Source organism: Cornus florida, unplaced genomic scaffold (assembly GCF_030987335.1).
Source record: "Cornus florida cultivar Cherokee Brave unplaced genomic scaffold, ASM3098733v1 CherokeeBrave_3.0.0_Hap2_Chr02, whole genome shotgun sequence".
NCBI lineage: Eukaryota > Viridiplantae > Streptophyta > Magnoliopsida > Cornales > Cornaceae > Cornus > Cornus florida.
Genome location: NW_026775572.1, coordinates 44191332 through 44218880, shown reverse-complemented (window position 1 = coordinate 44218880; position 27549 = coordinate 44191332). Strand labels below are relative to the sequence as shown.

At 33.2% G+C, this 27549-nt stretch overlaps 2 protein-coding genes across 4 annotated transcripts; one reads left to right on the top strand and one right to left on the bottom strand.

Annotated features, from left to right (window-relative positions):
- Positions 1–10602: 10602 nt before the first annotated feature.
- Positions 10603–21124, top strand: LOC132294822 (uncharacterized). 3 transcript variants are annotated; one of them, XM_059792822.1, is made up of 11 exons: positions 10603–10714; positions 11698–11762; positions 13180–13562; positions 14060–14143; positions 14237–14749; positions 15473–15608; positions 15744–15906; positions 16260–16388; positions 18740–18934; positions 19930–20052; positions 20846–21124. In XM_059792822.1, exons 3-11 carry the CDS (start codon positions 13280–13282, stop codon positions 20957–20959), a joined length of 1740 nt encoding a protein of 579 aa, XP_059648805.1. In that variant the 5' UTR covers positions 10603–10714; positions 11698–11762; positions 13180–13279; the 3' UTR covers positions 20960–21124. The 3 variants fall into 3 exon arrangements, with proteins under 3 accessions (XP_059648805.1, XP_059648806.1, XP_059648804.1); XM_059792823.1 differs by lacking the exon at positions 10603–10714 and adding an exon at positions 10727–10849; XM_059792821.1 differs by lacking the exon at positions 10603–10714 and having other exon boundaries at positions 11439–11762.
- A 1250-nt stretch (positions 21125–22374) lies between these two features.
- LOC132294821 (eukaryotic translation initiation factor 5A-2) lies at positions 22375–26880 on the bottom strand. The gene is made up of 5 exons (XM_059792820.1): positions 26628–26880; positions 25310–25432; positions 25158–25214; positions 24998–25072; positions 22375–22801 (listed from the first exon to the last, which is right to left on the bottom strand). Exons 1-5 carry the CDS (start codon positions 26748–26750, stop codon positions 22700–22702), a joined length of 480 nt encoding a protein of 159 aa, XP_059648803.1. The 5' UTR covers positions 26751–26880; the 3' UTR covers positions 22375–22699.
- Between the last annotated feature and the right edge of the window lie 669 nt (positions 26881–27549).

The window sequence follows — 27549 nt, the reverse complement described above, 5'->3', positions numbered from 1 at the left end:
GGGTGGCAAATTATGACTTAACAGTTAACACGGATACGATACAAGTTAAAAGGGTTTAAGTTTGGCATAAAGGGGTTTGGTTTATAAAATGGTCGACATGATTAGCCTGTTTATTTAACTGTGTCGGGTTAGGATTAGGATTGAGGAGTTCAACCCGTGTAACTCGTTTATGACCTATATAACTCAACATGTTATAATCGTGAATATAACATATATAATATGTTATCTATTTAAACCCAATTACTATAGATAATTAAGTCATTTCAACATAAACTTTGTTTATGTCTTATGATTTTTCTTTTTATTTTAAATATTTGGATTAATTATGACAAATTTTTTCTATTATTTAATATTTAATTAAATATTAAATGTCTCGTTTTGATAAAAGGTCATTAAACGGGTTAACACGTTTATCTATTTAATAAATGGATTGGGTTAGTGTTAACGGTTCTTGATAGGATTATTAAATGGGTTGGATTTGGATTTACTTATTTAGTATAATATCAACATGACATAATTATGACTTGCGATCACAAATTGCCACCCTTACATATGACACAATTCTCTTTTTTTTTTCTTCTTTTTTTTTTTTTTTTTGTACCAAATCCCTAAGTTACAACCCAACCCCCTTAACAACTATTGGATACGATAATGGGGCTTACCGTTGAGAGATCATCGGTAATGGGCCTTGCATGGATTATCACACAGTCTTGCCATGTTCCAGTTATCTTAGGCCCAAATCGTCACCCAAGTCCACCCCCAATTTCTAAGGCCTGCAATTGCGTTCATTGGTTTAAGTTAAACTGCATTTTCGGATAAGAGCTATATTTTGTAGTGACTATTCTATTCTTGAAAAACCTCTTAGGCTGTCACACCAGCGAAACGATTCATTATAGTTGAAGCAACGTATAATATTTTACTTTACTTGCACTTTATTTTTGCTTTATGGTTTGTTTGTTTAGTTTCATTTTGATAAAAAATAAGTAAAAGAGAAAGTTGAATCTATTAACTCTCCTTTAAATATTAATCTTCCATAACCGTTTTGCCTAGCGCATCTAACAGAAATCGCACCTCACCATTGCTTATTTTGCTTACATATATGATAAGAATTCATAAAAAAAAAAAGTTGTGCATCAAGGCAAAATAAGTATGACTGAAACAAATACAACATGAAATTGAAAATATATATATGATACTAACTATTTTTCTTTAATTCCTGAAAGATTCCAAAAAATCAAGAATTTCAGATATTAATATATAATAAGAACTCATAAAAAATAAGTTGTGCATTTAAGGCAAAATAAATTGAACATATCATTAACTTACCCAAAAAAAAAAAAAAAAAAAGGTAGTAAAAATTCTAGAAAGGAACGCTATATATAAATAGCAATAAGGTCCAACAAACAAGATATCTATTTGTATATGATAATTATTAAGAATGGATAAAGAGTACTATTTGTAGATGGATTTTTTTTTTTTTAAATAAAGCAACTGAACATATGTGTAAATTATAATTACAAAAAGGCCTTAGGCTAAGCACCGACCCAAACTAATGGGAAACAAAGCCCAAACTGGCAAGCCCAAACAAATAACACAAGCTTAACCTAGCCCAGTCCCATATAACAAGTAGGGGTGGGCAAAAAATCTGCCAATCTGCGAACCCGATCCAATCCGATCCTTACAGATCGGATCGGATCGGATTACCAGACCCACGGATCGGTGGCGGATTCTATAAAATTGAATTCGTAGTCCACAGATCAAATCACGGATTAGGCTGTCAAAAATCCAATCAGATTCGTGGCAATCCGTGGGTAATCCGTAAAATATTTATATAATATTAATATATAACAACTCTATCCGTGGCAATCCGTGTGCCACATACCTGACGTTTTTTATTTTTTATTTTTTTTGGTAAGTATTTACCGATAGTCTACGGTTTGAGGAGATTCATAGAGATTGTTCTGCTACCCCTTTTTTTTTCACTGCACTGCTAGTCTGCTCCTTCCTTCTTCTTCTTTTTTTCACTTCACTGCTACTTTTGGACCTTTAGTTATGTAATATTTGCCTATTTGGTTCCTACTTTTGGACCTTTGGTTATGTAATATTTGGCATTTGGATCTGCTATCCCTTTTTTTTATTTCACTTCACTGCTACTGTTATGTAATATTGGCATAGTCCTACTGTTTTTTTGAATAATTTGGATAACTGCTATCTTCTTGGTTATGCAATATTTTACAGTTTGATTATTCTTGTTATTATGCATTTAAATTAGGTTAATCTATGTTTTATTTTACACTTCTGTAATTGGATATGAAATTGGTAAAAAATTAAAAATAGACTAATTTAGAAAATTTAGTCCGCGGATTGGATCTGATCCGATCCGTCATTTCACGGATCCAATCCGTGGACTAACGGATTGGTGGCGAATTCAACATTCTCCAATCCGTTGTGAGTAGATCGGATTAGAAATGATGCTTAATCCGATCCGATCCGTGGCCACCCCTAATAACAAGCTAATAAAACCATAATTAACGGATTTAAAAACCATTAATGGTGGTTATCAGAGCACCCTTTCCGGTGAGACATGGAGGAGGAGTTGCAAGCCTGCAACTCCAATGATCAATCCGGTGGACAAGGGGGTGAACGACAACAAGAAGGCGACAGATTCCACTCAGAGATAATCTCCCTAGAGTTTGAACCATCGCGAAGGAAGCATAACCATAAGAATGGATAAAGAGGATGAAAGAATGGGGTAAGTGCAGAAAACAACCCTGAAGTATACTTTTTGTAGCATTTTTACCCCCTATTTGAAAAAGTGTGCAATAAACACCCCTGATCTTTTGATATTGTGCAAAATTACCCCTCTGTCAGAAATCTGACATAAAAAAGTGCTATAATACCCATTTTGCCCTTTTATTCTTCCCAAAATGCCCATACAATCATCCTCTTCACTGCAATCACATCCAATGCCATCCCTGCTCGCCGTATCCATTCGAGATCAATCGATGACGTTGGCCTCAGAACACCGCCACAGAGGATGGTTTCTTGTTAAATCTCGACCACCACAACCAAGTAGAACTGAGAGTTTGAAAAAGCTACAGCTGGTGTCAAAAAATGGCGATGTAAAACCAAGAAAAGAATCATCAATGACAGATGATGACATTGAATTTATAAAAAGTCCCAAGAGGAAAGTGTAAGAATAAAAGGCCTCTTTTGCTATTTGTAGCAGCAATTTCAGGGATTACTTTATAAACTCCTTTAGAATTAACTGCAACAAGGCAGGTAACTAAAATAATCGAACAGATGATAGATTGATACATTCTTTATATTGTCTGAATTTTGATTTATGGAATCAATAATAAAGAATAAGTTAAGCCTACTCTTCCTTTAGAATTAACTGCAACAACAAAGAAAACATTGCTAAGAAGAAGAAATAGGAAGAAGAGAGAAAAAGCTGTAGAGACAAAGATCAAATAGATGGTGGTCTCACTGGTTGCACCCATCGGTGGTAGCCACCGTTACCAAGCGACTACCCGCTGGGTGACACCCAGCATCTCCACCACATCTGACGCCAAGACCGCCAACAAGAAACAACTTCCGAACGAGGATCCATACACCGGTGGGTTCTCGGGAAACGTGCCTCACGGATCAGGGAAGAGAGGGAAGGCCTCCGGGAAAGGGAAGTTCTCGTGGCCGTCAGGGGCGACGTACGAGGGCGAGTTCAAGTCGGGTCGGATGGAGGGGTTTGGGACCTTCATCTGCTCCGACGGGGGCACCTACCGTGTGTACTGGTCAGCAGATCGGAGGCACGGATACGGCCAGAAGTGGTATGCCAACGGCAACTACTACGACGGCTTGTGGCGGTGAAACCTCCAGGACGGCCAAGGCCGGTATGTATGGAAGAACGGGAATGAGTATGTGGGTGAGTGGCGGAATGGGGTGATCAACAACAAAGGATTGCTGATTTGGGTGAACGGCAATAGATACGATGGGAATGTCTTTTTTGGTCTTTTTACAAAAAAAATTATTTTTATATATTTTATAAAATTATTTAATAAGGATAATTTGGTCAATTTAGATTTTAAATGTGTCAGGGGGACTTAATTGTACCAAATTGAAAGTTGAGGGGTGTTTTTTGTACGTAAGAGGTGTGATATGCACTATATGCATACTTCGGGGGTGTTATTTGCACTTGACCCATGAAAGAATACTCAGATTGAAATCAAAGTAGAAACTAAGAATGAAAAAAACAAGATAGTACTAACAAACTCAATTTCATCTCCACTCACAAATTCATAAGTCATCACGTATGGGGAAGAATATATTATATATTAAAATCTGTTAATTGACATCGATGTAATCACGATTTTATTTTTAATAACATTACTCTTCTATATATCAAATTTTATAACATGATAGCTAAACTTAACATACACGTTATATTAATGTAAATAAACTTTCAATAATATATATAAAAAATAATGTTTATATACTTTCAAATTTGATCTATAATTTCATAACGACTCCACTGAATTTTTAATTTTTTTTTACTGTTATATACTATTAAGTTTTTTTATTTATTAATATTTTCAATTATATACTTATAAAATTTTCACATTGCCCCTCCTAAAATTACACTAAATTCACTTTTACTCTCTTAATTCCCACAACTTCCCGGATCATTCCCTGCCTATCAAGAAATTTTAATTGTACCATACTCCCGTTGCTGAATCAACTATTATTATTACCAGCAATTATTCCTCTTAAATCTTAACACTTTGTTTGTAACCGAATTCTTTGAGATTTGGATTTAGAACTGAATTTGAATTAAAATGAAAATTTATTCATGCGATTGGAATAAACTGTAATCAAATGAAATGAATTAACGTTTTAGGTTTTGATGCAAAAAGGAATTGGAATAGAAATAACATTTTGTACCATTTTATTTGTATAGATATTTGTGTATACAATAACCTATATTTGCATGTGATTTTTCTTATTTTTCTTCTCTTTTTTGAAAAGCTACATTTGTCAAAAAAAAAAAAAAAAAAAAAAAAAAACATTATCATTAGATATATATCGGTACTCGAATCGTTTTTGCATATTAAGTGGTTTATGATATCCCAAAGCTGCATATTAAGCGATTTATATTATTCCAAACCTCTTTTTAATGTCATGACTTATTTCACTATTAAATTTTCCGCTACTATTATTACTATACATATACATAAATATATATACACAACCATATATAAACAATAATTTATAAAATTCCATGATATTTTATTTTGAGAGAGAAACTAATTCCCTTTAATCAGTTCTGTTATTATTATATACACTCACAACATAATATTTTACATAATTTACCCAAAAATCTAGTGCTATGTCAATAGAAAAATATTTCACTCTTATTAATCAAGGAAGGAATGATAGTGCCATTTTACCGTGATAGCTGGTTGCTTCCCATGTTTTTAAAAATTCTATCCTCTTTTAAGTAGTGTTTATTCAAATTGTTAAACACAATTAATTGAATTAAGTATTATTTCAATTATCAAACAACACCTAACTCTTCTACCCATAATTAATATAGAAAAATTCTCTCCAATATTTTATTTCTTTATTTATTTCCAGGCTACAACTCTCCAAATTGAAGTTGCAAATAAAAGCAGCCCTTTTGTGTGGGTGACCATAAACTTGAGTATGGTCTCCAGCTGGGGGAACATTTCAAGTAGTATAGTCTTATTTGGTGAGAGAACTAACACGGAATAAATGGGTAGGTGTTTTCAGGAAGTGACATCTTATTCTTTGTTTGGTTCTCTTAATACTTCATGGTTCCTATGATACAAATATATATATATATATATATATATATATTCAATAGCCTATGTGAAGACCCTCCACTAACTCTTTTAAACAAGCATTAAAAACTTAAGAGGAACAAGTCATTTGATTTGGTTTGAACTCCTATTACTGGACGTGATTAAAGAAACATTTTTGGATTCTCCCCTGATTTTTTTTCAGTTATTTAAAATTTTTTTTTATATATATTTATTCTCATTTGTTTATACCTACCAAAAATCAAACATTTGTTGTTACAGAGCAATATTTGGGACAGTTCCAAAAAAACATATAAGAGCACTATTTCAAATTTTTTAATTTTTTTTCTTTTTTTAATTGTAGCAAATTAGGGGTAGGGGGGCTGGAACATGTGCACTCCTGTTCGGAGAGTTAGACATTCTACCAACTAGGTCACTTGATAAATTATTTAATTGTTTTAGCATTTTTATTAAAAAAAAATGAAAAAAAAAATATAATTATAAAATATCATTTGGTCTTGCTAGAAAATTATAACTTTAGTCTAGTGATACTTCATTCCCTTCTAAAGTAAGATGTCGAGGAAAACAATATCCCGGATACAATTTTTATAAGACAAATCAACACGTAAACTTTCAATACGTTTCTTTCCTAGTTAATAACAATTCCAAAAATGTAATCCTAAAAAAAAAAAATCTCCTTCCATAATTTGCACAACCCTCTTGAACATAGATTACATGAGCACGATTGAATGAAGAAATTAAATTTTGCTTTGGAACCTTAGATTCAAGTACCTCTCGTAAGTGGTCAGACGTTTGCTATTCTGTCTAAAAACTTAAGCAGTTAGATAACTTTACGCACATGCTCTTAGGCCATCTGCACCAGCCTCTCCGAATTTTGGCACATTAGTTTTTTTAAGAGCCACATCAGCAATTCCAAGAACCACGTCAGCAGTTTTTGCTCTCCAGAAACATGCACTCCATCAGGCTTTCCGAATTTTTGCTCTCCAAAAAAAATAATAATAAAAAATTAAAATTAATTTTTTGTTTTTTGAACTTTTTCTAAACGGCTATATTTATAACGGCTATATATATATATTTTAATTTATATTTTTTTTAGCTTTTTTTATTTATTTTTGGCCCAAATAAATTTCAACTTTAAGGATTACAAAATATGGATTAAAAATAATCAATTGGAATAAGAAAATAAGGATTACAATTTAAAGCAAAAAAAATAAATAAATAAACAAAAAAAAACAAATTTTAAGGAAAAAACAAAAAAAAACAAAAGCTTTTTGAATTTATTTTTGGCCCAAATAATTTTTTTTTAAGGATTACAAAATAAGGATTAAAAATAATGAATTGGAATAAGAAAATAAGGATTACAATTTAAAGCAAAAAAAACAAAAAAAAAACAAAAGCTTTTTGAATTTATTTTTGGCCCAAATAATTTTTTTTTTTTGATAAACAGTGCATAAACAATATATTTTTTATTTAATGAATTTTATTTTAAATTTTTTTCCTAAAAAAAGCTCAAAATAACCTATTTTTAGCTTTTTTTTTTAAAAAAAATAATTCTGCCAAACAGTGACTCGGGCACTGTTTGGATACTGTTCCACCATTATGCAGATGAGACAAAATAGGCAGCCAATACCGCGAGCCGGCCCGCGATTGCTACTGGCCCCATTCACTTTAGCTAGCCCGCTGGAGAAAGAATAGTGCATTGGCTCGCTGGAAATAGGTTTACGCTAGCCCTCTAGAGATGACCTTAGAGGCTCAAGGTCTTTTCCAATTTGATTCAGTATGAGATTAAACACGTGTCACACTTTGCGTGTCTTGTTTTATATTAATTTGAAGGGGCTATTATTAAAGTTGTTGCTACTCCTTCACAGTGCTATGATGTGATTTAATTATGACATTATTTTTGTACAAAGTAGACACTTTGTCACAAATAAACTTGTATCTATTTTTTTTATTAATTAATTAATTTTTATGGGAAAGATGAAACAACTTTTTCTTGAAAATGGTTGGTGGGGTTGAGAAAGACAAACATACCTAGACCTAGTTGGGTCCCTTTACGGACCAACCACCTCCACACGGGTTCGACCACTTCAACTATGCATACACTAATATACAATGCTTAATGCGTAATCAATAACTCAAAATCAAAAGCTTCTAATCATTGCTTTGCTAAAGTGGTTGGGTAAGTATCCAAAACTTTTAAATAAACACCACTTTTAGAACATTGTATTTTTATTTGTTGTTGATCAAAACAACCTACTGCAAAAGAAAACAAAATAAATAAATAAATAAAACAACTGTTTTTTTTTTTTTGCTTTTTCTATCAAACCCTTTTAAAAAAATTAGTAATCATCCACTTAGTTCATGGGACATGGACCATGCTCTTAAACGTGAGTTACGTGACAATAGAAAATTAAAATTTTAAATTGGCTTCACCTTTAATCATGACTTTTTCTTTTTCCTTTTTACTTTTAATAAGAGACTTGTAGTTAATCTTTGATACTGATAAATATCTTCAAACAGGTATGACGAGTTAACTTAAAAAATTCATATACATTAGTTGTTACACCTTTGACACTAATCCGGAAAAGGGATGTAGTTTCATAATTTCACTTCTTGGACCAACCATTCAACAGCAGAGTTAGTGTATGTTTAGAGGGAACGTGCCCTCTTGGCTTAGCCCCGCCTACTATAATATATATTAAATTTATTTATTTTTACATATATATTTGAAAAAAATTATTTAATGTCCCTCCTAAAATTTTTATTTAATTTCCTTAAAAAAAACGTTAAAGTTTCCTTTTTGAATCAAATTCTATTTTTTTGATTTTTTCCTTTCAAATTTCTCTCATTTTTCTTTCTTTTTTCTAATTTTGTCATCTATTTATCTTTTTTGTACTACTCAATGACAGATTATTTTGTAATAATTTTCTTTCTTTTCCTCTTGATACGAAGAATCTATTATATTCTCAAATTTAATTTCTGACCATTTGTGTTCTGTTCGAATTTTATAAAGAGAAATTATATCATTGAGGGATGATTGTGTTGTTTTCTTTACTTAGAAATTAAGCGAGAAAGTTAAAAATAAGGAGTGCAAATATTACCTTCTTTGTCTAAAATATCATATTTTTGACCAATTTATAAAACTATTTCATTTTCTTATATCAGTGACAATGATCAATTTGTAGATATTTTTTTTTTCATATATTTGACTCAACAATCTCATTACAATGTTCAATTTGTAGGATGATCACTGTTGCTGACACAAACATCTCACTAACAAAACAGCCATAATTGACAAAAGAACAATATTCATACAAAATTAAATATTTGTTGTCATGCTGAGCAAATTTTATTTGGTACTGTTGCATCCAGGAAAAGAAAAGTTAGGAATGTTAGACTTTAGACTTTTATGTGTGTGTATATAGGTGGATTAGTGTTACATAGGATACTTGTTTCACATTATATCCGGATGAAAAGTGAAATGAGTATAAATGAGTGGGTATATATGTAACACTATTCAATAATTTAAGTTTTTGGGTAAATGTGCAAATGTCCACCCGTTATAGTTAGTATTAGATTCATCTGGTATCACGCCAAGTGCCTGGTCCGAAAGACGTCTTGATGTGCCACCCGATTAGATAGGGTGGCTCGACCGTAACGAGAGCGTTGCGAATTCGGTTGGGAGAAAATGTTATAAGAGGAAATTTGTTCCACATCGAATCCTGTTAGAAAGTGAAATGAGTATAAATGAAAGGATAAGTAATACTATTTAATAACTTAAATTTTTGAAACTATTTAATAACTTAAATTTTTGGATAAATGGACAATAGTCCACTTATTAAAAATGATTTAGCTAACTTTGAGGAGACTTTGCAGACTTTGCTTGCTCAGATATCTTTCCTTTAAACATGTTTTATTTTTGTTGTCATACATGTTACGTATTTTTTGTTTTATTTTTTTGCGTGTTTTATCTTTACTTTATTTTATTTTATTTCCAAGAGCTAACTTTCAACAAAATAATTGCATGGATGAAACATAAATTAACTTGTATATTTCGTCAATCTACTCGTCACATAGGATAAAGATAAGGGGATGATGATGAATTATTCTTGTCATAACTTTAATTTTGTTGTAATTTTTCAATTTCTGAATTATATATATATATATATATATATATATATATATATAATAAAAAATATTGTTGTGTAGTAGGAAAAAACAAATTAAAGATGGAGAGAAAAAACAAATTAAATATCGTTCCTACCTTCTTCTTTTTTTTTTCTCAATTGCCAATTTCTTTTTAGTTAGTAACAATAAAAAAACACATATTAAAATATAGGAGTAGAACATTTATGCCTTTTTAATTATCGCCCAAAGAGATTTAAAATCACATGTCGGATTAAAATTCGAAAATGTGCAGCGTTGTTTTTTGAAAAAGAATAACAAATCGAATCTTTCTTCTTAATCAAAATAACATGACTCCAAACTTATCAAATGTCAAACAGGCCCTTAATCCCTTAACTAAAATCAATTATCCATTATCTGGGGCGAAATCGAGTTACCACAAAGTTAGTGGGTCAATGTGTAAATACATTGTTTTATAAATTGACACGTGAGAAAAGACGAAGCGAACGACGTGGAGAAATTGGCTCTATGATTGTAATTGTCCCCCGCGAAGTCCTAATCCCAGAGAGACTGTACTAATCATCAACACATTTCAAAAGGGGGCGGGACTCTCTCTCTCTCTCTCTCTCTCTCTCTCTCTCTCTCCTCTTCTTCATTCAGTTTCTCTCTCTACAATTAACAGCCAACTGCCAGAAAGAGACAGGGAGGAAGCCGCTACGTTTTCTCTGTTTCAGTGGCGGAACTCTCCTCAGGTCTCTCTCTCCTTCCATTTATGTTGTACACTATTTTGTTCATATTATTCTGCTATGTCTGTTGTACACACATTTATGTGTGTGTTTTTGTGATATACATACAAACACATCAAACACACATTCCACGTCTTTAAGGTTTCTCTCTTAATGGTCAATTTTTTTTTTCAATTTTAATTTGTTGATCTTATTATATGATTTCTTTCTTTATTTCTTAAATTGTTGTTTTCCTTGTAGCCTAACTTGTCAATTGTGGTTAACTTTTTGTACACATTCTTCACAACAACAAACAATTAACGCCAAGATTTGCATTTTCTTCTCATTGTTTTTGGTCTAAAGTGTGTGTGTATATATATATATATATAATTTTTGGGTTTTTTAAAATCCCTTTTATATAATCATATATTCGTGTATCTTTGTTGTTGCCAAATTAATTTTCTAGTTCTACTATGATTTGCACATAGGCTGTTGTTGTGGTTGTTTTGATAAACACCCATTACTGGTCTTTTGTTTTATTAAAAAAAATATAAATTACCTTTCAGCCTATTATGATTCTTTTATTGACTTTTTAATCTTACTCGACGGCGACTCTCAACAAACCTTCCTTAACTTTTATTTTTGTCTTGAGTATGTATCTATCTTCATATATTTAAGCTCTTTACGAAAAGAGGATCTCTCTGTTTTTTTTTTTTTTTTTTTTAATTTAATTTAATTTAATTTAAAATAAAATAAAATAAAATAAAATAAATCATTTGTACCCTTTTTCTTATTGGTTTAGTTTGGGTGGGTAGTCATGTCGTCTTTTTAGAAATAATGCTCTGACTAGTATCTTCTGTGGATTGGTATTGTAGCTAGAATCTCACATAATACACACACACACGCATATACATGTATTTTCTTCCACTTTCAGGATATTTTCAAAGGTGATATATATCACTGTGCTATTTGGGGATACCTCAATGCTATGCCATTTTTCTCTATCACAGGTTGACTGCTGTTGTACTTGAAAGCTACCCAGGATGTGCTTATACTATATCCTCTTATCTTCAAGGTAACTATTGGGATTGAATTTTTAAGTTTGGTTGTTAATTAGAACTGCAAAAAACACGAATCACTTCATTAGTCATGTAGTGGTCTGAGTTTTGTGACCAAGAACCATCTACAGACATGGTGAAATCACTCTCTTTAATAGCAGAGATGATGTTATCTGTCTGTTCTGCTTTCCTAAGTATGTGCAAACTATTCTTTCCTTACTATATGGTCTACAATGTTGGGAGTTTTGTCGCAGGAGTTTATGATCCTCAAAGGGAATTTCAGTTTCTGTTCCGAGGTTTATCTTAAGTTCTTAGAAAGTAAACATCCGCATTGGTGTGCACCCGTGCATGAACCTCGGGACTTCAGGGTTCATATCCATTTAAATTATACTTTTGCCTCACACAAAAACATGAATATATTTTGTTGAGTGATTTGTTTTATATTTGATGATAATACCGATTTTTTTTAGATTATGTATGTTTATATTTGCTTGTAAGAAGGGCGGGTTTTGTAAACCGAGATAGTGGAATATATACTAATCTCTAGAAAAGTAATCATTTAATATTTGATTGAATTCCAAGTATTAACAATTGTAAGACCTAAATACCAAGTTCTTCTCTGAGAGTTGGAAGTATTTCTATTGAAGAACAGATAACATGATTTTATATATGTTTTACACTAAGATTTTCAGTAGCATGGCCACATGCTATGTGGTATTTAGGAGGGACAGACTGTTTGAGAAGACAAGTATGAACTGTTGAGTCTAATTTTTTTGTTTAGTTTTGGAATTTGGTCCATTAGTTGTTTAGTTGTGGAATTTGGTTCTGAATTTTTTTTTAGCTTTCGTGATCACAAATATCAGGGATATTGAATCCTCTCATTTAGTGCCGTGGAGACGATGAAGAGTGTTATACTCTGTTGCATCTCCTGTTTATTTGTTTGATGCTATTTATGTACTCTCTTGTTAATATGGTTGATTGTAGGGAATTCGGGAGATGTAACTCTTTCAAATTAGGAGTTTTTTTTAATTCTCCTTCTAATTTGGTTTTTGTTTTGAGGAGTCCAGTAGCATGGCCACTTGCTATGTGGTATTTAAGAGGGACAGACAAGTATGAACTGTTGAGTAATGTTTTTTTTTGTTTAGTTTTGGAATTTGGTCCATTTTTTGTTTAGTTGTGGAATTTGGTTCTGAATTTTTTTTTTAGCTTTCCTGATCTCGAATATCAGGGATATTGAATCCTCTTTTAGTGCACTGGAAACGATGAAGAGTGCTATACTCAATTGCAGCTCCCATTAATTCTGTTTGATGCTATTTTGATAAACTCTTGTTAATCTGGTTAATTTTAGGGAATCAGGGAGATGTAACTCTTTCAAATTAGGAGGTTTTTTTATTCTCCTTCTAATTTGGTTTTTTTTTGAGGAATCCATTGCAGGTGTTTTGTTTCCCGGGAGTTATTTATATGCCGTGTCAACTCTTTCCGTGAAGTTGCCGTATGATATGAAGAGGACATTCATTCTGGTCTGGTCGTCATTATGGGAGGCTGTGCTTCAAAACCAAATAGAAAAATTAGATCACACAAGAAGTACTTCTACAGGCTTGGCAAATGTCGCCGAAAGATTTCCTCTTCTGTTCCTGTTGTACCTATGGAACGGCTTAGTGATGCAGAAAGCCATGTAAGAGATTTTGCTGTTAGTGAGTTCGTCCATCTAGCCTTCGAGAAGGGTGCTGCAGCCACATGCGGAAGATCTGAGGTCTCTAATTTGACATTTCATCTCACCCAGCTGCAATGGGACGACAACCAACTTGATGCAAATGGTACATTTCTTTTTCCTTCTAATGTCAGGAATTTTCATCCACGAAAATCAACTGAGTAAACGTCCCTATCCGGTCAAGTAATGTGAGTTAACTATTCAAGTTGTATCCATTAAATTGGAATTAGGAACACTTGCAAGATAGATACAGACAAAAAGGATATTTTTACTATCTAATCAGGCAGAATTTTCTATCAAGGAGTCGTGTCCATGGTTGGACATTGAACTACTGGTCAAATGGTTGGACCACTTCTCCTTTAAACCTTTCATTATTATATTACTATACTCCATTTGAGAAACTCATATTTGTGATTTACGATTTGTATAAACCCCATATGTTTGATAATCTCTCCGTTGGTGTGATATAAATGTATGCTTAAAATGAGCACTATATTTTTTGTTCCTTCAGTGTGAAGTGTTTTATGTGGTTGGAGATCGGGGATTGGGACACGTTATTTTTGTAAATATATTGCTGCTCACTGAAATTAACTTATTTTGCAGGTATATACCGAGAGGAAGTATGGTTTGACTCTCTCAGTATACTGGAGTCCGATTCAGATGATGACTTCATTAGTGTTCATGGGGGTAAGTTCTTTATTTAATTTTTTATTTTTGGTTGATAAATGACTCCAGATTTCTTTTTTCTAATTTGTAATTTATTTATTTCATTGCATGTAGATTGTTTTCCTTCTTTCTGCAATGCAATTGGGAACATCTCTGATAACCAGATGATTCAGCATGAAAAAGCATCATGCTCTATCGACAATGGGTGCAATTATGACGGGGTGTATGGAAGCTACCTAAAAATAGATGGAGGAAAAATTGAGAACTTCGTGAGTAAAGATGAATATGGGGAATCAAATGGATTCTCGGATTTAGGTAAAAGCAGCCAGGGTCATGAACTTCCATGCTCGATGAAGTCTGATGAAGTCTGTACTAACAGGAAGAAAGTCTTAGATGATCATTGTGGAAGCTTTAACAGTCTAAAAGTGAATTTACATGATTCTGAAGAGAGATCTCAAGAAAACTACTTGAAATCTTGTTTACCTCGGTTGCTTCCTTTAGTCGATGCCAATGATATAAATCAATCTCCATCAAGTCCAGGCTCAACATCAAAGAGAAAGAAATCAACAGTTATCATGCTTGCAGTAAAGAGGAAATCCTGTGATGGTGATGAAATGACTGAGTTCTGTAAGTACTAAATGTAGTTAAATTCCGTGTAGGCTTGTACATATGTTTTTATAATAGGAGTCTCAATATTGACTATTTTTCCTTTTCTTTTTTGAAATTATGTATTTGTCTAAGTTTTCTAGTACAATGGACTTCTTTATTTTGAATGATTTCTTGAATGAACCTAAACTTTTTATAATCTTTTATTTCTAGGACTAGTGAGCATGCCATATGATATGATGTGAATAAAGACTGCAACATAATCTACACTGGTTGACATTAAATATGTAACTAGAAAACCCCATATTTTGGCATTGTATAGTAACGATATTCCATCAAATGTTTAGAAGCTGTAATTGGAAGCTGTAGCTTGATATGTCAAAACGTTTTTTGTAGTGTGCCTTGGAGAAAACAAAACAAAACTGGGACATAGTCCAGGTTGGTTGGCAAATGTGTTGTGATACGTAGACAGTCTGTTTTACTTTTTACTTTTTACTATTCAGCAAGTAATTACTTGACTTCCTTTTTTTTTTTTGGGGGGGGGGGGGGGGGGGGGGGGGTGTTGGGTAAGGCACTTGACTTCGTATGTTAAACCTATTAAGTTAAGAAATCCTCCTTATGGATGTACAACATCAAACACTAAAATACCAATTTAAAGAAAGGTTTAGAGTGATTTTTTAGAGAATACAAATTTGGTCAGCTCATCCATGTAGACATTTACTAATTTAATGAGCATAATAACAGGTTCATCCCAGAGATTCTTATATCATCCCAGAGCAGGACTTCTGATTCCATGTTCAACAGATGATAAGCCAACTCTGGGATGCTGGTGTCAGGTAGCACCTTCAGTTTTTAAGCTCCGGGGCAATGATTATTTCAGGCATGTTGTTGAGTTGTTTTCATCTTCCATTTACCAGATTATGTTCATTTACAGCTACTAGTGTGGTTCTGAAATTTGATTTTTTAAATATTTATTGCAACTGTTCAACTGAACCTTTAGAAATTTAAAATGCAGAGATAAACGGAAATATCCTGCTCCGAATTACAGCCCATATTCTCCAATCGGTGTTGATCTATTTGTTTGTCCACGGAAGATACATCACATTGCTCAGCACCTTGAACTTCCCTATGTAAAAGCTCATGATAAAGTGCCATCGCTGCTGATCGTCAATATTCAGGTATTCTTTTCACTTATTCCTTCCTCTTGACCTTCCGTTATGATTGATTGTTGGGTGGATTGGTGAATGGATTGGAGTGAATTCTGATACCCCATTTTACAGTTTATTTGGTTCCTTCTATGCTGAGGACTAAATCAAACTAATGGTTTTTTGTTTTAACTATGCACTGCATAGCTTACTGCGCTTCTTGTGATTGAGAGCCAGAAATTTATAATGTGGAACCTGCAGTTATGTTTCCCAACTGGATGAGGTGGGGGTGGGGGTACTTTGAAATGCAATTTCATCAGCTTATATGAAAAGTAGTGGATTCTGAGAGAGGGCTTTGTTGTTAAAGTTTTGATTTATTGTGGCAGATGCCTACTTATCCCGCTTCCATGTTCCTTGGTGATAGTGATGGGGAAGGCATGAGCCTTGTATTATATTTCAAAGTATCTGAGGGTTTTGACAAAGAGATATCTTCTCAATTCCAGGAGAGTATCAAGGTACTTGCAAACTTCTCTTAAAAGTTGCACGTCTATGATTCGGCATTAGCACTGCATCATACTCGTATATACAATGTTTTCACTTTTTATTCCGTAACTTGTGCTCCTAGATTTTATACATTCCCTGCTTCCACGCCCCATTTATTTAATATATCCATTTTATTTCTGTTAATATCAGTTTATAAAATCTCCTTTGTCCATGTGTCTGTTTCCCACTAGTGTCCTTTAACCACAAAAAAAGCTTATTATGAAAACGAATGAGAATCAAAGCTAATAAATTAATTTATGTAAGAAAAAGAAATACAATGCAAGAGTAAGTCTATCATCAGGGCATTGTTATGGTGATTGGTGCGTTCGCATTCTCTGCTTTCATCCAACAGCTGAGGTCTTCATGTCACCATGAGACTTTTTCCAATATGCAACTGAAACCTAATTTAGTTGAGTGGAAACATGGGAAGTCCATCTGGATATAAAATGAGAAAAAAGATGCTCTGGACATGTGCAAAGAAGACCACTAGGTGTGCCAATTAGAAAGGGTGACATGGTTGATGGTCCACATCGAGGTTAAGGCTAGAAGAAGGGGAAGACCAAAATTAACATGGGTTGAGTTAGATAGGAAAAATATGATAACATGTGGTTTGACTAAGACTATGACCTTAGAAAGAGCAGAATGGAAAAGTACGATTCGTGAAGCCAATCCCATGCAGTTGGAAAAAGGGTTTGTTGAGTTGAGTTGGGAATATGAGTAGTAGTAAAAGTGAAATTTGAAATGTTAACAATGGGAACTGTTAACAACAAACATGTAAATTTTGGAATCTGCATGTTATGTGGCATGAATACATGGTATCATATATGCTAACAATACAAGTGATAAAAACATGGGGGATCTCTTAAGCGGTGCACTTTTCTATATTAAAAAATTATAACTTAGTTTCCAAGTAGGTTGAAGTTGAAATTATGCACTTTTTCCTTTTTATGAGTTCATACTTTTACATATATTTGTTGAAATTACGTATAATGTTAAGGAAAAGAGATTTGGGGATGCTAATGTTAATACTCTTTATTTTTTCACTTATACTACTGAAAGGCTTGTACAAGACTCGAAAATATATATATATATATGTATGCATATATTATCATTGTTAATCAACATAACTGCCATCATTAGTATTTGGGTGAAAATGGATAGATAAAATGGATTGAGGTGTTAAACAGAAGGAAAAAAATTGCCAACTTCTTCATGTTAGTCAAAAGGCTATATCTTGTGCAATACTGGAATAAATGAAAAGAATGAGGATAGAATATGTTAGTTCATTATTTAAAATTATGGTATATTTGAATAATAAAATTATCAATGAAGTAAAATTCACATTAGTGTTGTTGCATATTTATAGTTTCCATATTCATGTGTACGTTTGTTTTTTTATACATAGGCCTGAAATTGTTGTTAATATAAAACACCATTAAGTTCAAATCAATATTACACTATGGCCTATCAAAAAAGGAACACACGCACACAAACACCCAATTGCATTATTGATATTTATAATCAATGGGAAGTTGAGTTGAGAAACTCTATTTCTATTAAGTAGTAAATATACTTCATCTATATACTAAATTAATGATATATCTCTTTAAATTTTTGGAAGGTATTTAGAATTTCGTAGAAGACATACTCTAAATGCATGCCCCCTTAAAAAGTTGGAGTTCCCAAAAGAATCACTTAATATGGGACGGAGGGTGTATGTGATTTCTCTCTCCCAAACTACCCCTTGCCTCCATTTTTTTCCCTGTTTGGGGGTAGAGTGAGGTGTTGATGGCTTGGGAAAAGATAACAAACCTTGAGGGACCCCGGTTTAAGATGGAAATAATGAAATGAGAGTAGTATACTCCTTCATTTTTCCATCAACTTCATGAAGGATTCAGTCACAAAAACAAATATGAAACTGCTTATTTTTCCCAGTCTCTTAGTTTTGGTTCATGGGCTCTGAACCGGTTCTTATTTTATTGAAAATGTTGAAAAATAACATGACTGACTTCGTTCATTTCTTAAGAAGATTGACTGGATAAGGTGGAAGAAATCCTAGCTAAATTTCGATAATGAATTTTTTTTACATACTATGATTCCTGTCCAACTTCTGACAGATTTTCTTGCCGTGTCACTCCACTTTTCTTGTTTCTTTCCTTTTGTGCCCCTGCAATTTTTATTTTTTTATTTTTTATTTTATTTTTTATTTTTTTCACTTTATTCTGTCATTAATACATTACATTTTGTCCCCCTAAATTAATACATTACTTTCTTCCTTCTGTAATATTTTAGTGTAACTACCATTTTTTGGTTTCTACAACAGAGATTGATTGAGGATGAGATGGAAATAGTGAAGGGTTTTGCAAAAGAATCTATAGTTCCTTTCAGAGAAAGACTAAAGATCATGGTTGGGGTGGTTAATCCAGAGGACCTCCGCTTGAATTCAGCTGAAAAGAAGCTTTTACATGCTTATAATGATAAGCCAGTGCTTTCACGTCCTCAGCACACATTTTACACGGTAAGGGAAATTTTTATTTCCTGTTCTAGGTTCATCTTCATTCTCATCTTGATGATTGTTGATGTATTTCTTTTGGTAGTACCCGGACCATAGGGGTCTTGCCATCAGACTGTGCTGTTGAATTGGAAGCATATATACTTCAGCTCTTACCGTCTTTTTGCTTAATGATTTCATGCATCTTTCTTTTGGTAGTACCTGGAGTATAGTCCTAGTCTCTTTCATATTTTATTATTACTTTTCAAATATATAATTTATTATTTTTCTACGCCAGTTAGTATGTTTTGGTACATTAAATTTCTCTATGCCATTCTTGCATTTAACTATAAATTGGCAATTGATAGACTAGCTGTCTCACAGATTTGCATTGATAGATAGACAATTGCAGCATAATGGGGTTTCTAATACATTAAAAGACAACTTTTTCTGAGAAAGGCAATGAGAAAATCAAAAGCAGGATCCATTATTGTGACAGATCTTTTTAAACCAGTGCTCTCAATATGCATGAAATAATTTGAAAAGGGATGGCATACCTGGGCTTAGATCTGCATGTTTTACGAAAGGTCCTTGAATGGAAGTAGTAGATTAGTTGTGCTAGGTTCAAATTGACTGTCCACGAACACCTAGTGACCTTCTTGTGTGAAGGCAATTATTAGACTTCTAGTTACCTTGTAAAAAAAAAAATTAAATAATATTAGAATCCACTTTCTGCCAGAAGAGTGCTAGAATGTTTAGAGTTGAGTAATAACTCGGAAACGGTTTTGAGCAAGTAAATATACTATGTATGTTCATCTCCTCTCGGAGAGGAATGCGTTGCAATATACTTGGAGGTTTGCATAGCACGTTTAGTCATGAAAAACTTATTAGCTGTTCACTCAGCCACTGATGTTCTAATACTTGTGCAGTTCGACCTCTTAACTTTGCTCTTAGAAGTGCAACTATCTGCATCCAACTCTAGGCATAGCATCAGTAGTAACTTTGAGTATGCTTTTATGCAGGGACCGAATTATTTTGAAATTGACCTTGATATACACCGGTTCAGTTACATATCTAGGAAAGGACTTGATGCATTCCGAGAACGGTTGAAATATGGGATACTTGATCTTGGTTTAACCATTCAGGTATGGCTTTTATCTTTACCTTTTGTAATCTCGATATCAGAAAGTTAGCTATATAAAAATAAAAGAAGGTAACGTTAGTTTACTTTTCATTTCTCTTAATATATTACATTGTAGTAAGAAATGAAACTGGCTATGGATTTAGGTCATTTGAAAATTTGATGTCTGGTGGGATTTTAGTGATGTCAGGTTAAAGACGGTATCATATTAGTTTAGGTTCCTAGTGTGAGGTTTTGGTTTTAATGTTTTAATCTTCTGAAGTTCTTAAATGCATCCTGAAAGAAGCAATGGGTCATTAAAATTGAGAAAAAAGGTGTAAGTTTGAATAAATATTACTCGAAATATCCGATTTGTAAGCATGGGAAGAAATATCATGACCGCAAGCAAAGGTGCGGAATGAATAATAATGTGAGATTAGGTATTTTTAAAACATGGCCACTTGATGCTTGAAAATTCAGTCAAGCTTTGGAGATATAAGTACATAAATTTAGAAATCCATTATGTCTGAACAGATTCTTTAGAGTTGTGATAGAGAGTCCGAAAATCAGACACATCCGACTACATTTATGTGAATGGAGGATGAGTGTCTGACGTCATCCCCCACTCACATAAAATAGTTGGATGTGTCCTACTATCGGACTACTTATCATTTTCCTATTTTTTGATGTATTCTTCCCATTTACTCAACTCTGCCTGGAATCCTTTTTGTGGATATTCCAGCATTTCCATGCTCATTCTATTTGTTGAGTGCTGCTGTTAAAACTTACCTGCTTTTTCTGTTTGATATTCTTGACAGGCACAAAAACCAGAGGAACTTCCAGAGAAAGTCCTGTGCTGTGTGCGCCTGAATAAAATTGATTTTGTAAATCATGGCCAAATTCCTAGAATTGTAACCCTTGATGAGAATTGATTTTAGATGGGAGCAGGAAAATGATGTATTACGACCCAAAATTCCGGCAACAAAGCTTTTCAAGAACACCTTGTAAAATTTGGAACACAGCTCCAATTTATTCAAATAAAAAGTAAATAAATGAATAAAAGAATTAATAGAAGGAAATTCATTTTGTAATTCAAAGTTTCTTCTCTCTTTTTATTATTTAACTTTTGAATTTTTTGCAATACAATGGTAGAAATAAGTTTAGATATTGTCTGTGGATTTAGACCTACTTGTCACCACATTATCCATCGTTTTTGGATTGGCAAGAACACAGCGGACAAATTGTAAGATAATTTGCTCAATCTTTCATCAGGCATTTTTCCAAACATTTAGTATGAATTCTGTTTTACTAATTGTTACTTTAAATGGTCAAGGGCCTTGAACAATAGAGACCGTATAAAAAGATATTCTGACAGCCAGTTAGGAGAAGCAACCAACTCTGGAAACTCTTTTCAGTTTATATCAGAAGTAAATCTAACCGTCACCAAAAGATGTGGCAGTATCTTTTCTACCTTTTAAAGTGAAAAGTGATGTAAAAGTGATGTTCGAGTATCCGTGTTTTTAAAGTAGAATGTGAGGGACCAAGTATCCGTAAGGGCAAATAAGTGTGGGATGGTTGGGTAGTCTGGAGTATAGTTTTGTGTTTATTCTCGTAGACTTCACGTGCAATTACCTCTCTTTGATATCACATTTATGTACTCACTTCACATAGTGATAATAGTGCTTTTGTTATGTTTGGCGGTACTGAATTAGCGCATTGAATTTGGGATTAGAGAAAATTTGATACAAGTGTGTCCCTGTCTCAACCTCCTACAGAAAACCAACCATATACTTGCCTATAACAGAGAGAAAACAAGTGTGTCCCTCTCTCAACCTCCCACAGAAAACCAACCATATAATGTGGTGTGAGAAAACAAGTGTGTCCCTGTCTCAACCTCCTACAGAAAACCAACCATATACTTGCATATAACAGAGAGAAAACAAGTGTGTCCCTCTCTCAACCTCCCACAGAAAACCAACCATATAATGTGGTGTGAGAAAACAAGTGTGTCCCTGTCTCAACCTCCTACAGAAAACCAACCATATAGTGTGGTGTGTGCGGTTGTCCGTGTGTGTTATACCACCCCATATACTGAATCTTGCAAATAACAGAGATAAAACGAGTCCCAAGCCATATAATGCGTATTTGGTATACCTACCACCCATATACTTGTTGCAAAATTGCACTTGCATTGCATAAGATGGGTAGGAATGATTTATATTCTTGGGACACACAACGACCCCACCGATCAAAGACCGGGACACACTAACATCAACAATCAAGATAGACAACAGATACTTCCCCACTGCAATGCTTCATCAAATATTAAGGTACAAAAAAATAGGAATTAGGAAGGAAACCAACTGAATGGATAATGAATCTATAAATCACAACTTCGCAACATCCGAAGATGCAAAATAGTGTACAGTTTTGCTGGGAAATTGGTTTTCCCCACACCCCAGAAGAAAGACAAAAAGCCCACGCAGTTTATCGAAACAGAACACAAAACAATCAATTATGCAATCCCTAATATGAGAAATTCTCTTGAGAAATGAGGACGCGGTCACATAAAAGAATGTTCCTCAATGTGGTCACATAAAAGCCATGAGTAAGGTACTATAATGTCTATTTCAAACTTTAAAGCATCGAGCATTCTCCATAACATAAGAAGGTTACTTGGGACCAATATCCTTGAGGGCACAGATCTGCTCCTCACCCATGGCAGACATCACACTCACAACAAGATCCTTCCCCTCAGCAAATCCATCCTTGATCTGCGTTATATTCAACAATGACAATTATTTGGGGTCTTGGGTATATAAAATAAAATTGAGTAAGAAAAATAAACAAACTTTAACTTGTAGGAAAAGTGAACGAGTCCTAAAGAAAGACCATCAGATATGCTTGTGTGAAATATGCAAGTGTGACCATGCAAATGATAAATCTAAACAAAAGTTAAGGCTGCATTAAAACATATCAAGGCTTCAAAATTAAGCCACAGAAACAGAAGCTACAATTCTGATATGCATGAATGACCTGTTTGTTTGACAGAAGCATGAAAGGTCTCAGAAGCCAAGAAATGAAGAATTGCATTAAAATGAGATGGCTATACTAGGGGGAGCTTGAGCAATTGATTTGGGGTCAAATGCATTCTAGGAAACTTCCCGGTCACCATAGTGACAAGGGTTGAATCTAGGATTTACGGAATCCTGGTGTATAGATTCCGGCTATGGCCCAAACATCTCTTAGGCTCAACTAACAAGCCACCAACTCAAAAAATGGACCTTCTATGGTCTAAGTACCTCAAAAGCTCAAATAATGAGCTCTCCGTTTGAACACTGGTTTAAAAAGTCAAAAGAGCAAATGCAGTCAACCAAAAATTTAAACTTCTACCAAAACCAGGAACACCCATTTATTTCCCATTATAACCAGGTAGCAAGAAGGCATTAGAAATTCTTCAACCTTCAGGGTGCTATGCTACGCAACTCGAAACAAATCTGGACCAGGTGATGCTAATTGCAATACAGTTGCAACAATTCAAATCAATATCAATATAAATGAATCTGAGTTATACTAATATATGAAGCATAACAAACAAAAATAAAAAATAAGGCCATGATTAAGCATCCTTTTTTTTTTTTTTTTTTTTTTTTTTTTATCCTGATGAAAAGAATTGACCCAGCTCAGAATTTTAAAAGATTCTAAATCTGAGCCACTCAACTGAATCTACTTATAACCAGCCACATAAGATTGAGCTGAGTTTTTGTCATGACACCAGAAAATTTGTTAGATAATGTTAGCGATAACTAGGTTCAAGTTTCATTAGATCTTCGCTCCAAAATGTAAATGATAAATTTTTTTTTTAAGTAAAAGCATAATTTTCCAAATGGAATATAATTTTCATAGTTAAAATAAATTAGTAAAAATTCCTTCAAACCATAGGAGTGATATTAAACCCCTTATTGTATATTTACTGCACATAATTTTACAAATTTAGACTTATCAAAAAAATACAATTGAAACAAATTTAACAAATGAGTGCAAGTACAGACTAAAGAATTTAAATACTCAGTTTAATTGTAGCATTAAGATCTAATCCAAAGGCAATTACTAATTAGTTAATAAGTCTTTCTTTTTCCTATTTTAAGAAACTTACCAATTCTTTACATTATCAATAAATTTATTATCAAGGTAAAATGATAAAAGTAGACACTTCAATAGAGGAAACAAAAATGAAAGAATTTGGCTAGTCCTTCGAGTCTCTCCTATTGTGTATGCATATGCGTATATTAAGATAATTTTTTATTTTTATTTTTAAATCCGTAGAAAATTTGCTCTTTGAGACTGTAAAAAAAGAAAAAGGACTTTTATGGTGGAGTAATTAATTGAGTTCTTCTGTGGATCAATTTCAGCTTCTAAAAATTCAATGACCCTGCATTAGGCCACTAATATCACATACATGATACAACAGCTATATCATATGCTGTATTTAGACAGTGCAAATTCAAGTACAAAGCCAAATCATGAATATCAAGTACAAATGTAGAAATTGTATAAATAATAAGTAATATCAAAACAAATGCCAAAGGATTAAAAACCCAGCAATTTCGCATAATATATCTCTCCCTTTAGTTTGTCTTGTCACCAGTTTGACCCATCTTGTTTATGGACCTAGCAAAATCTCCTTCAAAGAGACAATATCGAAATGAAATAGCAGTAACCAAGATATGAAGTCCCATTTGTTCGGTAAGTGTATATGTGGTGCTGCCTTGGTTTCATTATTATTGTTGTTATTTTGTTTCATTTTTTACCAAACACCGTCGAATTATATCCTAAGGCTTCAATTTAAAAACACAGATTGAAGATAAATACAAGGGCTCCAATACAATGCACAAGAGAGAGATATAAAAGATGTATAATTTTTTTTATTAAAGAATACATAGATTTATAAAGATATCATATCAACTAACCTGCGAGAGCAGATTATCATCGGTTGGAAGCCTCAGGTCATCTTTAGTATTACCATTCTCAGTAAGCAGGCTCACCTACAACATATTGTAGAGTATCAGACAATCATTCAGCAAAAGCAAAAGTAAAGCAACAATCAAACCAAGGAAAGTAGGCACATACAAATCCATCCTCAGAGATATCAATCAGTTGGTAGTCAGTACGGTTAACATGGGGGACCTGTCATTCAATGATACACATCTTAACATCCAGAATAAGAAAACAGCAAAATGCGACACCTGAATAACTCAAACATGATTTACAACAGTACTTACATCACAATTATGGGAAGAGGGAACAATATCTTCAAGCTTTTTTGCATTGAAGATGTCGATTGCAACAAAGTGACATTTAGCATGACCATGCTTGCCAGTTTTGGAAGTTGAGACCTCCACAACCTGTTTCAAAAATACACATATTACAATAAGACAGTCCTCAAACATGTAATAAGAAATAAAGACACGTCTCCACTATTGGGGGGGGTGTTAAGACCACATAAAACCCAAAACCTCATATGATCCGCGCAGCAAAACTTAACTTTAACTCAAAATCAAAGTTTAATAGAAATCAAGAAGCCATCGAAATTTTTTTGTACATCTGATTACCCATGCTCACTTTTTAAGCAAATTTAAAGTGCTCAATGCTAACAGATGGCCAGATGAATATGTTCTATTATCTAGTACACTCTTGACCTTTTCCATTAGTGATAAAGAGTTTAAAATATTGACAAAAACATTAATGGAGCAGAAGCAGACCCAAAAGTCGAACAAATCTATGCCTTTTTATACTAATTACTGTCAGCTAGACTAAGTTGCCATAAAGATGTATGATAGGATACTACTTGTTCCCTGAGCATATCTTCAATAAATGATGTACATACCACGAGGGTGTAAGCCACAGTAAACTGGTAATCATTAATGAGTAGAGATTAACTATAAAGCTACAGTTACTAATACTAAAAGTCATAAAATTCACGGGAAAAAAAGGACTCTTTAACCAAAAAAAAGCTTCAGAATTTACTCCAAAATCATGACAACACATTAAGATCGGAAAATGTATTGTGTTACTTTTTTTCAATTGAAATATCAGAGCGCATATATACAATTTTCCAGAAATTAAATATAGTACAAACAAAATTGAATCAGTAGCAATTATCACGTACTACAGCTCAGAATCAGACCAGATGATGTTCAGAAACCAAATATATCCAAAAAAAAAATGAAAAAAGAAATACCCTACAAACAAAAATAAGACAATAAGATCTTTCAATACTCTAAAAAAATCTGAACTTGAAAGAATCAAAAGAGATGGAACTAATATGAACAATGAAAACAAACTCAACGATCCGCAAATAGAGTAGATCTAAACTTCTAAACGCAAAAAATTACAATCCAACTACAGATATTGTATATAGTCAGTTCAAATACAAACAAAATCAATGGGAACAAAAAAAAACGCTAGCATCAGAAAACAACTAATCAAGATTCACCGATCCAAAACGAGACCTAGAACATCAGATCCGAATGATGATGCACATATATATATAGATATAGAGAAGCCGTAGAGATCGGGAAAGAAAGGAGAAAGATGAACCTTGCAAGGCCTGTTCTTGATGACGATGTAACCGTTCTTGCGGATGGTCCCAGCCTGCTGAGGATAGGTCTTGGAAGCTCCAGCGTCGGCCTTGGATTCGAAGTGGTGCTCTTCGTCCGACATGGCTAGAGAGAGAAACACAGACTGTAGAGAGAGAAAGAGATGGATAGGAATCGCAGAGCACTGTGATGTTACTGGTACTATTAGATATGATGGAAATGAGAAAAGAACAGGTATATATCTTTGGGTTGTAGGAGAAATTGGGCGTTTAGGGTTTTCCTTTCTGGAACTCGCGCGTTGGCATCAGAATTGATCTCAACCGTTGGATTTAATGTGCTCTTTATAATGGATATTTCGTTGACTCATGCTTTCAAGCATCATAATGGATGAGTTACCAATTTATTAAGGGTAAAGTGCCAAAAAAATTTAAAAAAAAAAAATCTTGAGATATGAGTTAAGACCATCTCTAATCCAAAATGTTATTTTTACATGTTAAATTTATATTTTGAAAAAAAATATAATGTCAAAATGTTATATTTTAACAATTTTACTTTAAGGTGCATTCATTCAAAATACTATTTTTTAACACAACAAGTATTATTTTTCAACTACCATTCCCAACTACCATTTTCAACAACTATTTTTTTTTAGTATTTGTATTTTATTTAGCTTATTTGCCTTATTAAAATAAATAAATAAAAATGATGACATATATATATATATATATACAAGCACAACGGACATATATATACACATATATATATATACACACACACAACACTGACATATACATATATATACAGGGGTGGAGCCTTTCATGAGTTAATCTAGGCTGCAACTCAGGTCCAAAAAAATAAAAATAAAAATAAAATTATTACTACCATGTCCTATCAATTATAGTCCAGCCCAAGTTTCCAATCCA